The sequence below is a fragment of the Carica papaya genome, chromosome 7, assembly GCF_054855325.1.
Source record: "Carica papaya isolate Zhongbai chromosome 7, ASM5485532v1, whole genome shotgun sequence".
In the NCBI taxonomy this organism is placed as follows: domain Eukaryota; kingdom Viridiplantae; phylum Streptophyta; class Magnoliopsida; order Brassicales; family Caricaceae; genus Carica; species Carica papaya.
In genome coordinates, this window is record NC_142315.1 from 23820033 (window position 1) to 23836010 (window position 15978).

Sequence of the window (15978 nt, forward strand, 5' to 3'; positions counted from 1 at the left end):
GTACTTGGTCTTTAATTTCTAATCCAAACAAAAAATACACCAAATACAAACAAAATTAACTGTATATATACACTTATATATATATATATTTATATGTGTCTGTATTTGTATATACGTACATAATATTCACAATTCCCTAATCTTCACATCTTCCATCCAAACAAATTGCTCTCCCTTTCCCATCTCCATATAATCATATATTATCAGCAAACATGTACAGAGTAGCCAAAGCGTCAGAGTACTTAGTCATCACCGGTGGGGGCGTCCAAGACATAAAGCTAGCCAAGAAGGCATGGGTTTTCCCAGGTCAATCCTGCACCGTCTTCGACCTCTCCCCCGTCAACTACACCTTCGAAGTCCAAGCCATGAGCGCCGAGAAACTCCCCTTCCTTCTCCCGGCAGTTTTCACCATCGGCCCACGTGTCGACGACCCCGCCAGCCTCCTCAAATACGCCAAACTCATCTCACCTCACGACAAGCTCTCCAACCACGTCAAAGAGCTCGTTCAAGGCATCATCGAAGGCGAAACCAGAGTCCTCGCTGCCTCCATGACCATGGAAGAAATCTTCAAAGGCACCAAGGAATTCAAACAAGAAGTGTTTGCAAAAGTCCAGCTGGAGCTCAACCAGTTCGGTCTCCTCATCTACAACGCCAACGTGAAACAACTGGTCGACGTTCCGGGTCATGAGTATTTCTCTTACTTGGGTCAGAAGACCCAGATGGAGGCTGCTAACCAGGCGAAAATAGACGTGGCAGAGGCGAGGATGAAGGGTGAGATCGGAGCTAAGACCAGAGAGGGACAGACACTGCAAAACGCGGCGAGGATTGATGCGGATACGAAGATTATAGCGACGCAGAGGCAAGGGGAGGGGAAGAAAGAGGAGATAAAGGTGAAGACGGAGGTTAAGATTTATGAGAACCAGAGGGATGCAGAGGTGGCGGAGGCGAATGCGGAGCTGGCGAAGAAGAAGGCAGGGTGGGCCAAGGTGTCCCAGATGGCGGAGGTGGAGGCGTCTAAAGCTGTGGCCTTGAGAGAGGCTGAGTTGCAGAAAGAGGTGGAAGTGATGAACGCCATGACACGGACGGAGAAGCTTAAGGCTGAGTTCCTTAGTAAAGCTAGTGTTGAGTATGAAACCAAGTTAACAGTGAAATTTTATATTTACTTTACTACGGTTAAATTAATTTATTTTAAATTTCTAATAAATTTTTTTTTCTATTTTTGAAGGTGCAAGAAGCAAACTGGGAGCTTTACAGGAAGCAGAAAGCAGCGGAAGCAATTCTGTACGAAAAAGAAAAAGAAGCAGAAGCCCAAAGAGCAATAGCCGACGCTGGCTTCTACGCCCGTCAACAAGTCGCCGACGGAGAGTTATATGCGAAGCACAAGGAAGCCGAAGGTCTCGTGGCACTCGCTCAAGCCCAAGGCGTTTACCTACGCACCCTCCTCGACGCACTAGGCGGCAACTACGCCGCCCTTCGGGACTTCTTGATGATCAACTCCGGTGTGTTCCAGGAACTTGCCAAGATTAACGCCGACGCCGTCCGTGGATTGCAGCCCAAGATCAGTGTATGGACTTCCGGCGCTGGCGACGCAACGGGAAATGCCGCCGAAGGTGGAAGTAACGGTGCTGGGTTGAAGGAGATCGCGGGGGTTTATGGGATGTTGCCGCCGCTGTTCAAAACGGTTCACGAGCAAACCGGTATGTTGCCGCCGGCTTGGATGGGGACGTTGACTAGTACCGAGTCTTCGAATTAAACGATGCCGTTGAATTTATTAACGGTGCAGATCAATTTGCTGACGTTATCATTTTATTCATCTTTCATATATATATATGTCTGTGTGGGTATGATAAGTAATGTCATATATATATATATATATATATGTGACGTGGATATTAGTATTGGGAGTTTTATGGGCCCCTTTTTTCCTTTTCTTTCTCTTACCATCTTTTCCTATTTTTTTCTCTCGTCTTCCTTTGTTTTTTTTTTTTAACTTTTTAAACAATAACAATAATAAAAATAATAACTCATTAATTTTTAAATTAATAAAAATAATCACTAATTACCGATTTTTTATTGCTTTTAATTTTTTTAGATCTAATCAAGTATTTGAGTAAAATAATTACTGTTATTATTATTGTTAGTCAATTTCTAAAATATTAATTTTTATCAAAGATTAAAAAAATTAAATAATGAAGAATGTATTTGAATTTTTTATTTTTTATTTTTTGGGTTCAATTATGAAATATGAAATGCAGTATAAATATATTATAGTGTATATATAAAGTAAAGTGTGGTTTTATAGTTTGATTCAGCCCATCCAGTGGCAGAAATATCTGGGCTGACAACAAAATATCTCGTGTATTTTTATGGCTCAATCTTTTTGCATATAACTTCCTTTTTTCGGATACTCTTGCTATGACCCAGCAATAATAACAATACAATTAGATTTTATTATGGGCCCACTTTTCCACCTAATTTAAACATTTATTAAATAATTAGAAAAACTTATTTTTACCTAAAACAAGAAAAAACACGGCCTAAAACCCCTAAATCCCCCACCCTGTAATTGTGCAAGTGTCACTATCCAGGGCAAGGATCTCCACATCAAATCCTTGGATTAAGAGCTTCCGTACTCGGCATTAATATTTTTGCTACCCGTTATCCAAACACAACCTATTCTCTTCTGTGGGTTGTCACCCCATCCCTACATCACCCACTCATATTTCTCCACGTATATTCTACAATCCTTTTCTATTGGGCCCCACGCCACTCTTCTGCGCGCGCGTGCCCCCATTGTCTTGTGACGCTACAGTACCCCACTCCGCCACCAATCAAACTACTCCCCAGCTGTATGCACAATCAACAGCCCACAGGCTATCTTACCCCACCCGGCTTTCGCCAAGTTCAGTCATCCAACGGTCGACATTCCGCTGTCAATACACGCGTCAACGCGTCAGTGTATGGTCAACCGTCGCCTCGAAGAAATTCATTTCAGATGCTTTCATCACTCTCTCTCTCTCTCTCTCTCTCTCTCTCTCTCTCTCTCTCTCTCTCTCTCTTTCTCCCGTAAAGCCACCCCTTGCTCTCTTTTTTTTCTCAGTATCCTCAGGTTTCTCTTCCAAGACCTCTCTCTCTCTCTCTCTCTCTCTCTGATCACACTGAATCTGCAGATTTAGGGCTCATCCGTTGCTAAGAAAATCTCTCCACTTCCCTCTCTAATGGCTTTTCGTGAAGGTCATTGATGATCGCTGGGAGTTTCTGTTATTTATATTTCCAGCTTGTTTCTTGGTGAGAAATCCGGTGATTTTGATGGAGGAGGGTTAGGTATTTGAGAGGATTAACAGATGGAGAGTTCGTGGCAGATGAAATGCGGTTCAGCATTGCAGTCATCGGTACTACCGGTAGGCTCGTCGGCATCACGAGAGCCTCAGAATCAGGTGATTTTATTTACTTTTTCTTCGTTGTAAATGTTTGTTTTGGAGGCATTGCTTTTATCGTTTCATGCGTGTACAAGTGAGGAGATACTGGCTTGTTTTATTAACACGCGATTGAGATAATCAGCCTGCGGAAAATCTCACGGTTTTGTTTGAGTTTGGTTCTCGTTACGGATATTCATTCCGCATTGTATACAGAAATTTCGGGTGCCAAATGGATGAGATGATATAATCGTTTGGGTAACTGTGGAATTGGATAAGGTTGGGGCTGTATTGCCATTGGGCTAACATCTTCTGCTTTATCGTTACACTTTTTCTCCTGGTGCTTTTCAAGTGGGAACTTGTTTGTGCGTCTTTGTACCGGTGGGTTGCGTAAAGCCATAAATCTAGCAGAACAAAGTTAAGTGCCATAATGTAGTGCTATATGCGAATCAATGCTGTAGTATCATATTGAAGAGAATTCCCTTGGTCGCGTCATTGAATGCCAGGCTTTAGAATCTGCATGTACTGTGTTCCACAGATTGGGGACCGTCCATCAGTGTGTTGACGCGTTTGTATTAAGTTTGGGGAGGTTCATTTTCTTTAATCCCATTTTTGAAACTTACGGGTAATCTGTTTTTTTGCTTAATATTCTCTTAGCTTTTTGCTCAAGGAACTAGGGCTTACATTATTTTTGTACTCCGGAGTGAGGGGGAAGGTAATGCTAATCCTTACAAAAGTAGAGAAAAAAAAAATTCCACAATGAATAATATATGCCAATCTGCTCATATGAGATTGTTGTATTTTGCATGCGTGTTCTCTTTTTCTTGGTATGATTTCATTAAATTGGAACGTGCAGATGCACTATTGTTCTAATCTTTGGCCCCAGAATATGTTTTCTTTTTTATGCTAGACCATCACTCTTTTAAAATCTGAATGCAGGTGGAGATGAATCCAGATACCCATTTCTATTCATATTTTGCACAAGATTCAAGATCAACTGTGCATGGTAGGATGCAAGATCCCTTGGTTCCCGGTACTCTGAACTCAAGTACTTACGGGTCAGGTCATTCTGATTTAGGGAGTTCCTTCCTGGCTCTCTTATCTGGGCCATCATCACTGTTGCAATGTGATTATCAGGACTTATCAAATCTGAAGGAATCCCACACCTCCAGCAGGGTTTCTATCAATAGCTCCAGTGTCCCTGTTAATGCCTTTGTAACTGGGATTCAACTGATGTCTTGTGGGATACTCCCAGAAAATCTAAGCAATGGAAATCTTCGAAATGGAGCAAATGTTTGTCCTCCTGTTTTGCCCCGAGAAGTGGGGAGGTCCAGTGATACTGATGATTCTGTCTTGCAGAGCAGTCAGGCTGCTAACTTAAATTTTCAGAGTTTGGACCTCTCCCAGGGTGTCATTCAGCAATTAGTTCATGGTAACGAGAAAACGAGGAATTTTTCTCTGAAAGGCGAATTGTTTGGTACAAGTACTGCAACTTCTGAGAAGTTCCATGGGACAAATACTCAAGCACTACCAATATCTTCTGCTCCCGAGCAGTTATCGAATCTTTTGGGTGGTTGCCCTCGTGTCTTTTGCTTGAATACTAGTGAGTGCTTGGTGCATCTTGATCCGTGCTTATAAAAAATAACCGTATTTCTTATCATCTTATCCTCATTGTTATTTTGATTCATTGAAAAGGTGGATATCTACTTCTCAGCAATATTGGATTTCTTGGTATAATTTGTTCATGCCATTTCTTCCACATGTCTGTTGCCAAATTTTGTGAGGTAATTTCTGCTTATGTCAAACATTGATTCTGTGCAACAAATAGTCTTCTTGCTGTCTTTTACAAGTGTGACGCAGTAAGCATGTGATTGTGCTTATAGTACTACGTTTTCCAGCATTCAGGATTTTTAGGCATTAACCCTGGCGATGCTGTACGTATGGAGAGTGGCGAAACTATTGCTCAGTGGCGTAAGCTCTACTTTCAGAAGTTTGGGGTAAGATCCTCATATTTTCTTAGGCATAGGGTTCGTTCAAGTACATAGGGGTTTCGTCTCTTTTTCTTTAGATGCTAACTCACAATATTTTTAATATAATGTTCCAAAATTCATTTTTGACTAATATATTTTGCTTCATAAGAGTATTCAGTAAAGGTTTAATGCTTTAGCAAAAGTATATGTCAAGCAACACGTCTTTTCCCTGGATCAATCAAGATTCAAATGTTATCGTCTTTGTTTTGTGTGTCCATGCCCCGTAAAGGTGTATTGATTGGTCAGTAGTGCACGAAGGTTCTCAAGATAATGATGTTACTAAAAATGTAATTAGTTTTTGCTTTCTTTACCTTTGGAATTGAGAGCTGTATTTCTTATTGGCATGTGTTTGAAGCAACGAGAACACTGGATGGTGACGTTTTCTATGATGACTTTAGATCAGGGTTCTGGAAGATCATGGTGGATGGGACTGGCCTGAAGGATTGTCAGCATCTGCTAGTTTGCTGAAGTCTAGGGCAACTGTGCTGAGCAGATCTAATGTTTCTGACTTGACAAAGCCAGTTGGTTCGCCAGGAGGTTCATTGATATCTGCACAGCCTCAAGATAATATCGTGTCTCCAAAGATCCTTGAGCCAGGGCAGACTCTTGTCACGGATACCTTGCATAATAAACAACAAAGAAATGTTCAGGATTGTAATAACTTTCCTTCCAAGGGTGTGAGTAGCATGCCACAAAGCAGTCTATGTGCTATGGGTGATGACCAGATAATTATGTCTAGGTTGTCAACTGTGTCAAAATTTGTTGGTAGAGGAGCAGATAAGTCTACATATGCCCCTATGAACTCTATCCTAAAGACTGGAAATCCAACAGGTTTAGAACATACTTCGCAGAATCTTAGGGTCCCTACTAGACCTAACGATGTTAGAAGAGTTGACAATGTAAACAGTGTTGTGATTACAGAAACTGATGTTACTTCGTCAAACATAGAGTTGAAGCTTGGGCAACCATATCAGCAGAGTCAAACTTCGGGAAGTTTGTCTCGATCAGTTATTGGACAAAGGCATTTAAACACACTCATTTCTCCTCCAAAGTCACATTATCTGGAGCAGATGATTCATAAAGGTGGGTGATCTTTTTTCCCCTCGGCTTTTTCCTTAGAGTATCCAATATTCTTGCTTTCATCTACTTTACCCTTTGTTGAGTAAGCATTTATGATCTTCTCCTGAATGGTGCAGGTGGTAATTATGGGGAAAAGGGGGAAACCAAGCAACAGCTTTACCATGGTGATGGTATGTCCTATCACCCCACAACGAGGGAAGTAGGTCAGGTGAACCCTGGCTGCTATGTATTAGGAGCAACTAATCCTATTGATGATTCTAAACTAGAAAAATTGGGAGGCAATGCCATCAAGAGTTCAGGGGTTCCACTAGTAACTCTCAATAATATGCCACCTGAGGATTATGCACACTCTAAAGATACCAATGTTGCAGTCAATATGAGTGAACATGTTATTCCTAGAATGCTGCATTTTGAATCTCATACTGGAAAGTCTGATTCGATTAATGTCCCCTCTAATGTTAGTACTGTTCTAGAAAGGCAATTTAATCTTCCTGATCTGGATTTCTTCAGACTGATGGACAAAGGTAATGTACTGGGATGTGTTTCCGATGACTCTAATGCTGTGACAGATTCAGCATTTAAAGTTCATAAGCAGATGGAAAATCCATCTTCTTCAATTGGACATATGGGCAGAAGCATTGATCCCGGTTTTTCAGTGGTGCAGGACAAGGACTATTATTCCTGTCAGACATCTAATGTACATCCAGATGCTTTTGATACCAGAAACTTATTTAATTATCCTGCAAAAAATCCTAATCATGTAGATAGAGAGCAATCCGATCACATTGCTCTTAGATCCATGGCTTCGTCCTCGCGAATGTTGCAAGCACCAGCTGTCTCGATGAGTTTCCCTTCTGCAATTTCAACTTCTGCACCAGTTCTTGCTCCTGCTTTGTTGAGACAAGAGAGTATGGGTGTAAACTCTTATTTGCTTGATGACAACATGAGATTACTTGCATTAAGGCAGATCTTGGAGTTGTCAAAGCAACACCACGCAATATCTTCACTTGGAGCTAATCAAGAGCCTGAGAAGTGTGGTCGGCCTTCTGATGTCAAAATGCTTCATTCTCTCATAGATCTGTCTGCATCTGGAGAACAAAGGTTTGGTCCTGATCTTAGCAGTAAGCAGAGTGTTTCGGTAGTTACTGGAACATCACTTCCATCTGGTGCTACTAGTGTCGCTGGTGATTCAAATAAACAAGCCCCTGATAGAGGCAAGTTATTTTATTCCCCTAATGTCCATGCAATTCTATTTTAGTTTTTTGGTTATTTTATGAAATTTCATAATCTCTTGGGATAACTATGTTATTCCAGGTCTCAATGACTGGTACAATATCTCATCTATGACCCATGGAATTTCTTTGTGTGCCATGGAGAAGTACATGTCTGCTCCATTTTCCTGGAATCCTCTTCTAAATAAGCAGGATGAATTGAGGTTAGTTAAGTAGTTTAACTGGTTAGAGTTCGAAGTTTATATATGTTACTGCAGTATATTATCTTTGGAACTGGACTTAATTTTGTGGTTACTCTGCTTATCTGCTTGTTTGTTACCGTTTCCTTGGCTTGAGATGTCATTGTTCCAAAAAGACTCTTAAGAAAGAACCAATTGGGATGATGGCATTTCTGGATTTTCCGAATATCTCTTTGGATGGCTGCATATCCAATCTTGATATTATTTGATTTTGGCTGAATTTACATTGACGGCAACTTAAGCTGAATTTACTGCGCAGTTATGCAAGTAAAACTTGTAATAAAAATTACAATACTTGCGTTTGCTTAGAATGCTGTCATAGATATGATCAATGCAGTTTTTTTCAAGCCTCCAGTTTTGGGCTTCGCCAGGTGTTACTAGTGCTGCACATTCTTTTTGACATGCATGGACTGGTAATAGTTTCTCAATACCTCCATGTTCCAATCTCTCTGCAGACAACACTGTATCTTTTGTCCTAAATATTTCTTCTGTGTTTTCTATGTTGCAAAATTGTGTTTGTTATAGAAAACTGGGGAAAAAAAAGGATCAGGAATTTTTCCCATGTTTCTATGGCCTGACTGGTCAAATTCTTATTGTTTAAAACTGTGAATCATTTTATTTACTTTTTTGTGCCAAGGTACAGTTTGCAATGCAAGCTGTAACTAGAACTGGCATTTAATCTATTTGGAAGTTAATGCATGTGTAAAGGCTTTTCTGTTCAAAATGTTGGTAAACAAATTCAAAAAAGATGTGCTAAACTTGACAGAATTAGACCACATTAAAAGTTTATGTTATTCCTGAGCTATGCTAATTCTATTAAAAGTTTTGTATTTTTCTGGCATGTATTTTGTAATTGTGTTGTTTTTATGTTGGTTCATCTGTAGTAAGCTCTTAACTTATAGCTTACCTTAAGTTTTTATTTTATTTTAGTTTTCTTTAACTTTATTATTAAGATTTGTTTTTTGATATTTGACTGTTCTAGACTTGGTAGAAAAGAAAATATCAATCAATCAGGTGATTGTGAAAAATATTGTCAGAGGTTACCTTGTATGTATTTCCATGGAAACTGTGGCTGTGCTGCCTGCACAAAATGTTTGAGAGGAAACTGTTTTCCAAGAGTTGGGAGCTCTTCTAACTGCTCAAAGCAGCAGACGGGAATTGTCAAGTGTGGACCATCTTCCTTAGTTGCTCCTGAATTTGCTCCAAATGGTATTGCTCTTAAGGAAAATAGTTCTTTATTGGACCAACAGGCGAAATTGAATGAAAAATTAACTAATGGAAATGTTTGCTGTGCATCTCAATGGAAGGATGTGCCAAGCTGGCAGAAAAGGGCCTGTGATATAGAGTGTATTGACCAGTCAGCTGATGTGTTGAATGGGGCAGCACGTGATGAGGGTAAGCTTAGAGATCCTTGTTCTGTATGCCTTACTGGAGTTGCACAGATATCTGATGCCTTGAAAGAGCAAGAGACTTCTAACATATCTTCTGGATCTTCTGCTCCTGCTATTACTGAGGCATCAGTTGAGGTTAACAACATAGATTCTTCGACTGCTGATGGTGGGGATTCTGGATACAAAAATGATGTCATAGTTGATGAAGGATCAGGTATTGATAAATGCTGGTCATCAGATGATTGTCTTGAAAGTGAAAGAAATGATGAGCTCCATACTGCTACTTGTAAAACTAACACAAGAGGAGTGTCCTCCAGAGTTTTCAATAATCAGTCATCCCGTACTCTTCTTGATGAGCTTAAGCTCATAGATTCTCTGACTTGGAAGAAAGGGCGAAACCAAATTCATTCTGAGATTCCAATTCATAAGAATAGTTGTTTAAAAACATTTAAGACGCACTTGAAAACTGGGAAAAGAAAAAAATCAGTAAAACTGAAGATGCTGGATTCATCGGCTCCTCGCATAGATCTAGCAATACATGATGATGAATATCCAAAAAGTTCTCACGCTGTTGAGCAACTAACTTGCTCATCTAAAGGTAAGCAGATGTTTTTACCTTCTGGCCAAGATCCATTTACAGCTTTTGCCGCTTCAATTCAATCTAGTCCTAAAAATAGGAAGTCTGTGCTCTCTTCAGCGAAAATGGGATGCAGAAAAAGAAACTTGCATAAGATTTATGATGAGCAGGAGATGGGAGATGACTACCAATTAGGATCAAATGGTGATACCAACTTTCAGAAGATCATTCCAGTTTCTGGCAAAAAGAAGGTAGGACCGGCTCAGAATTCCGAGTCTTTTGGGAAGTGGGAGATACAAGAAGAAAATCGTGTGGGCAGTGTGAAGCCCTCTTGCAGTCATCAGGCAAATGCTTGTCATGATAAGCCAAGGCCTGTAGTTTGTGGAAAGTATGGTGAAATATCTAGTGAAAAACCTGCTGAAAATGCTTTGAGGAAAACAAAGTATGTTTCTCTTAAGAGAATTCTTAAAACTGCCCCAAGATATACGCTTCCCAATGGTTACAAACCTGAACGGACTTCTACTATGGAGTTTAAGAAGAGACGCTTAGGCAAAAGCTATGCGTGCTTTGATGGACTATCGAGTTTGAAAAAAGAGGAAGAACAGAAAACCCAGGGTACTACATTTAGTTGTGAGATGAGTCTTCAACATTCTATTGAAGAAGATAGTGTAGGCAACAAGGAACTTGCTGATGATTTGTCCGTATCTGGAGGGAAAGAAGATCAAAGCAAGGAAAATTTTGCTGCTTTGCATGGTAATCAAAATACTAAATCAAGGCCTGCAATTAAGGAAACTCGGAAGCGCAGCCTTTATGAACTGGCAGTCAAAGGTAAACATATTTACTTTTTGTTTCTGCTGTTTCCAAGTCATCCAACATGCATATTTTTAAGCTGAGTTTATGTAGACTAGAAAATTTTGCATTATTTTGATTTTTATATAATACTGATTTTTTACTCAGAAAATCCTTAAATTGGAGTTCAATTATTCACCTTCAGCCACATGTTTATATTGTAGATTAACAGTTCATATATAATGACTTGGTTAAGTGTGCAATGCTGACAACTTGTATCCTGCAAACTGTACCAGTGTCTTGTTCACAAGCAGTACCCTCTTGGTGTTTGTTAAATAAATATTATACCTTTTCTTTAATATATATATATCTATACACATATAATTCCTATTGTATAGATGCATGTGTATACCTTTTCTTTAATATATATATATATCTATACACATATAATTCCTATTGTATAGATGCATGTGTATCAAAACTTTGTCATATATTTATTTCAAAAAAAAAAACTGTCACATATTGTGACTTGTTTAAGTCTGCAATGTGGACAGCCTGTGTCCTGTGAACTGTACAAGTATCTTGTTCACAAGCAGCAGTCTCTTGATGTTTTGTGAATAAATCTGGTTTTCTTTAATTAATTGCCATATGTATGCATGACTATTAATAATTTTCTCTAGATACTCCTCAATCTTTTTTTTTTTCCGTTTGTCTTTACATAATTTATATACTCAACTATCAGGAACAAATTCTGGTTCTGAAACCTTTTCCCATATGAAGATCTCGAAATGCATGCCAAAAATGGAAGTGGACAAATTTTCAAAGATTGCTGATAACGGTAAATTTCATGAACAGAGATATTGCAAAATCAATGGGGAAAAGTAAGTCCAAAAATTGATTTTTACTGATAGTTGATTTTCTTCTTGAGTACACTCTTCCAACAGAACCAGGAAGTTTGGTTCGTGCTGGGAAAGTTCTGGTACGCCACATTTCTGACTAAGAGTTCATTTTTGTGTAACTTTTACCTTTGAGTTTTCTACAGAACTATTCCAGACAGCAGGTGTCTGCCTAGTACTGATTCAGATGCATCTTGCTGTGTTTGTGGAAGTTCAAATAAAGATGAATTCAACTGTTTATTGGAGTGCAGTCTTTGTCTAATTAAGGTACGTTGCATGTATATTATACTCTGTTCAAGCTTCTTTCTATGTTTTCTCCTTTAGGATTCTCTATACTGGTCACTGTTGTGGTGATATGCAGGTGCATCAGGCTTGCTATGGTGTTCTCAAAGTACCAAAAGGGCATTGGTGTTGCAGGCCATGCAGGACTAATTCTAAAGATGTTGTAAGAATTGTAGCTTATAAAAAGTACTGGGAGGTTTTTGAATGTTTTTTTTTTCTTGAAAAAAGAAATTGTCATGCAGATGGTCTATGTGCATATGTGATGTCTCTATCTATTTGTGCAGATGCTTAGGTTAAGGTAGTTTTTTGTTGTTTCATATTTTTGGTGTTCTAATGCATGTTTATATTCTTGTCAATCAAGGTGTGTGTTCTTTGCGGTTATGGTGGTGGTGCAATGACTAGGGCACTGCGAAGTCGCATAATTGTGAAAAGCCTTCTGAAAGCTTGGAACCTTGATGCTGAATGCAGGCCGAAGAATCCAATTTCTTGCACTGAACTTTTGCAGGATGATCTTACTATGTTGCAATCTGCAGAATATTCATTTGAAGATGATTCATTTCCTACTCTAAGACCTGCAAATATTGAGCCATCTGCTACTGCTGTGTGGAAAATTGATTTACAGAAGCAGTTGAATACTATTTGGAGTTCCCCATCACGTGTCAAGAACTTGAAGATACATAATAGCATTACAGCTGGAGTGCTGGATTCAAATGTAAAGCAATGGGTACATATGGTTTGTGGACTCTGGACTCCTGGGACACGATGCCCAAATGTTGACACTATGAGCACATTTGATGTATCTGGTGCTTACCGGCCCAGACGAAATGCGGTATGTACTGGAATTCAATTCACTGAATAATTTATCCAGGTTCTACATATGAACTTACCTTGTGTTTCGTCTACAAGTGTATATGATGCATAACCAAACATTAACATTCTAATTTTTGGCGATATGATACATGTTAATATAACCTTACATGTGTGATAATTCACAGATGAATATCAAAATTTTTAAATTTCAGTTAGTAAGAGTCAATTAGAATTTGATAAGTAATTTATTACTCTTATAAAGAGCTATAAAGTACTCAACAGTATTGCATATGTATTTTATTTTATTTTGATAATTTCATTGTCTTGAGATGTCTTTAAGAATTGTTTTGTAGAAATAAGATTGGCTGCCCAATATCTGTGCTTTTATGGGTAGTGTGAGCTGTAATTGATGTTTTTCTTTTCCCAGGTTTGCTCATTCTGTGATCGACCAGGTGGCTCTTGTATTCGGTGCAGGGTTATGAATTGCTCTGTTTATTTCCATCCTTGGTGTGCTCACCAAAAGGTTGCTGCCCCGAAAATCTCTGAAACTTTAGTGACTCTACATTTATTTTATATGGTGGGAATGCTCCTTGTGGTTATTAATAGCAGAAAGCCTAGACTTCTTGTCCATTTTTGTCCTCAATGATAAAGCTTTTTGCTGTTAAACAAAAAGCTTTATGTGTTCATGGTAGTTATCAACAATATGGATCTTCAAGGAATGTATTTTCACAAATGCATGGGATTTTGGTTTCAGGGTCTGTTGCAAAGTGAGGTTGAAGGTGTTGACAGTGAAAAACTTGGTTTTTATGGACGATGTGGACTTCATGCCACTTTTCCCAAATCTAAATCTGGTGGCAATTCTTCAGCTACTAAAATGGATTGTATGGTGGAAAGAGAATCAACCTGTGCTAGGACTGAGGTGCTTTGCTGATTAAAAGTCTTTCTCCTCTCTCCTCCTCCTCCCCCTCCCCCTCCCCCCCCACCCCCCCCCCCCTTTTTGCGGGTGGTCAAAATTCTGCAGAGAACTGAGGCACTGTCTTGTGATCATTTTAACTAGGGTTACAAGGGCCGCAAACGAGATGGCTTTTCGCATAACCTTTATGGTGAATCAAGAGGAAAAGGCGGGTGCTTTGTTCCCCAGGAGCAGTTAAATGCTTGGATTCACATCAATGGACAGAAGTCATGCACACAGTGGCTTTCGAAGCTTCCAACAACTGTTGAGTATGATTGTCGGGTAAGTTCCTGTTGCAACTTAACAAGTATGCCATTTTTTTCAACTATGGGTGAAAGAAAAAGATCCATACAAAGGTTAGAAAAATGTAATTTAATAAAAGCTGCAACTCTCTCTAAAAATCCTGACATGGATCAATTATTTTGTTAATCTGCTATTGTTTTAACAAAGCCATGTTAGACATTGCTGGAGAAGCAGTCAAAAGTCCTATATTCCAGTTCTTTCTTCTTACCGGATAGTTCTGAATTCTTTCTGATTGCTAAAGGAAGCATGGATCATCCGTCTGTTAAGAATTTTCCAGATGATAAAATTAGTCCATGCTATATTTGTGTTGCTGTACAACTGAGTTTTGTATTACTTGCAGAAAGAATATGTCCGCTATAAACAGGCAAGGGGTTGGAAGCATTTGGTTGTTTACAAGTCTGGCATACATGCTCTAGGTCTTTATACATCTCGGTTCATTTCCCGAGGCGAAATGGTCTGAACCTGTCCTTTCAGCTATCAAGATAAAATGTTGATCATGATCTTTAAATTTGATTTACTCATGTTCCATTAGGTGGTTGAGTATGTTGGGGAGATTGTGGGACTGCGTGTGGCTGACAAGAGGGAAATTGAATATCAGTCTGGACGAAAACTGCAGTACAAAAGTGCTTGCTACTTTTTCAGGATAGACACAGAGCATATAATTGATGCAACCCTCAAAGGGGGAATTGCTCGCTTTGTCAACCATTCATGCTTGGTAATTTTCTCACTTGCATTCAGGGACAGTTTGTTTAAAGCTAGAAATGAGATAATATGTTTTAATAGCAGGATTTTTGATTCTAATGCTTTGATTTCTAACTTAGTTCTTAATTTCTTTGACCAGCCGAACTGCGTCGCCAAAGTGATATCAGTGAGGAATGAAAAAAAGGTAACTCGAAGTTCACCTATGAGTCTCCATATATTTGTAAGAGTTGGTTGGTTCTTTGTATTTGCCTTTCAAAGTAGAATGGTTGTTTTTAGCTACGATATTTTCTTGGCCTTCTCTGTATTCTCTCATATAATTGATTTAGTGGCAGGTCTCGTTACCCTCATTAGTCATTGGTGTAATGCCTTTATGTAAACCACAATCCCTAACCCAAAAACCAATTCAATTCCTGAGGTTCTTGTTGGTTCATTTCTTATTTAATTCCAATTAAATTTTAATTATAGTCTTCATATTAGCTAGTATATGCTCAAATATTATGTCCATCAAGACTAATAAAAATTAGAACTATAAATTAAATTAGAAATTGAGAGAAAAATTAACAAACTGGCCATCAAGGTTTACGTGCTCTGAGCAAGCACCTTTTTTTCATTATTGATTAGCTGAAACCAAATAGAATTTCATGTTAACTGACGTTTATCCAGTCCCAAAAGCAGAATCGTCTTGATCATTCAATTCAGCATTGCAGGTTGTCTTTTTCGCAGAGAGAGACATATACCCAGGAGAAGAAATAACATATGATTATCACTTTAACCATGAGGATGAAGGCAAGAAGATACCGTGTTTCTGTAATTCAAAGAACTGCCGGCGTTACCTGAACTGATGATCAGGTCTACTTTTATGTAAGTAAAAGAAAATAATTCTTTTGTGGTAGCATCGTTAATCCCATATATTGTCATTTTGTTCATGTGGAACTTGGAATATATTTCCATACTATGTATATATACATGCAAAAGCTGCCATTTTTTTGGTCCTCCTTGTAGGTATCTGGAATAGCGTTGGTTTCAGTGAGGCAGATTTGTAGGTGTTAATGTTTCACAATTGTTCCCATGGAAATTTCTACTTAGACGGGTTAATCTATATTCATTTTCAATGCGTTGCTTATGGATTTTTCGCATGGATGTTCGAATAAATCACTATTGATCTTTTGATTTCTAGTTATCTTTTACGTATGTATGTATATATATAAGCTGTTGTGCATAAGATATATAATATTTACCGCTCATTTGGTTCAGTTCCTGTTTGATTCTCAGTTAATAT

General features: G+C 38.8%; 2 protein-coding genes across 4 annotated transcripts; both read left to right on the forward strand.

Annotated features, from left to right (window-relative positions):
* The first annotated feature begins 92 nt into the window (after positions 1-92).
* LOC110807034 (flotillin-like protein 4) lies at positions 93-1930 on the forward strand. Of its 2 annotated transcripts, none has more exons than XM_088208198.1 (2): positions 93-1145; positions 1226-1930. In XM_088208198.1, the coding sequence occupies exons 1-2, from the start codon at positions 213-215 to the stop codon at positions 1751-1753; spliced, it is 1461 nt and encodes a 486-aa protein (XP_088064324.1). In that variant the 5' UTR covers positions 93-212; the 3' UTR covers positions 1754-1930. The 2 variants fall into 2 exon arrangements, with proteins under 2 accessions (XP_088064324.1, XP_021887743.1); XM_022032051.2 differs by having other exon boundaries at positions 93-1121.
* Positions 1931-3037: 1107 nt separating this feature from the next.
* Positions 3038-15875, forward strand: LOC110807046 (uncharacterized). Of its 2 annotated transcripts, XM_088207052.1 has the most exons (20): positions 3038-3437; positions 4356-5019; positions 5112-5200; positions 5315-5413; positions 5845-6529; positions 6643-7740; positions 7841-7961; positions 8980-10793; positions 11497-11635; positions 11797-11917; positions 12012-12095; positions 12294-12761; positions 13170-13265; positions 13497-13661; positions 13800-13976; positions 14338-14451; positions 14530-14712; positions 14839-14883; positions 15407-15560; positions 15702-15875. In XM_088207052.1, exons 1-19 carry the CDS (start codon positions 3345-3347, stop codon positions 15539-15541), a joined length of 6390 nt encoding a protein of 2129 aa, XP_088063178.1. In that variant the 5' UTR covers positions 3038-3344; the 3' UTR covers positions 15542-15560; positions 15702-15875. The 2 variants fall into 2 exon arrangements, with proteins under 2 accessions (XP_088063178.1, XP_088063177.1); XM_088207051.1 differs by having other exon boundaries at positions 15407-15875.
* The last annotated feature ends 103 nt before the right edge of the window (positions 15876-15978 follow it).

What these genes read in the sequence shown, in the direction of transcription:
- LOC110807034 (XM_088208198.1), top strand. Translation starts at nt 213, where the DNA reads ATGTACAGAGTAGCCAAAGCGTCAGAGTACTTAGTCATCACCGGTGGG. An exon ending in AGTATGAAACCAAGTTAACA is followed by an intron (nt 1,146 to 1,225) that starts GTGAAATTTTAT and finishes CTATTTTTGAAG; the next exon opens with GTGCAAGAAGCAAACTGGGA.
- LOC110807046 (XM_088207051.1), top strand. Translation starts at nt 3,345, where the DNA reads ATGGAGAGTTCGTGGCAGATGAAATGCGGTTCAGCATTGCAGTCATCG. An exon ending in TGCAAAATCAATGGGGAAAA is followed by an intron (nt 11,636 to 11,796) that starts GTAAGTCCAAAA and finishes AGTTTTCTACAG; the next exon opens with AACTATTCCAGACAGCAGGT. An exon ending in CTGTTGAGTATGATTGTCGG is followed by an intron (nt 13,977 to 14,337) that starts GTAAGTTCCTGT and finishes TATTACTTGCAG; the next exon opens with AAAGAATATGTCCGCTATAA.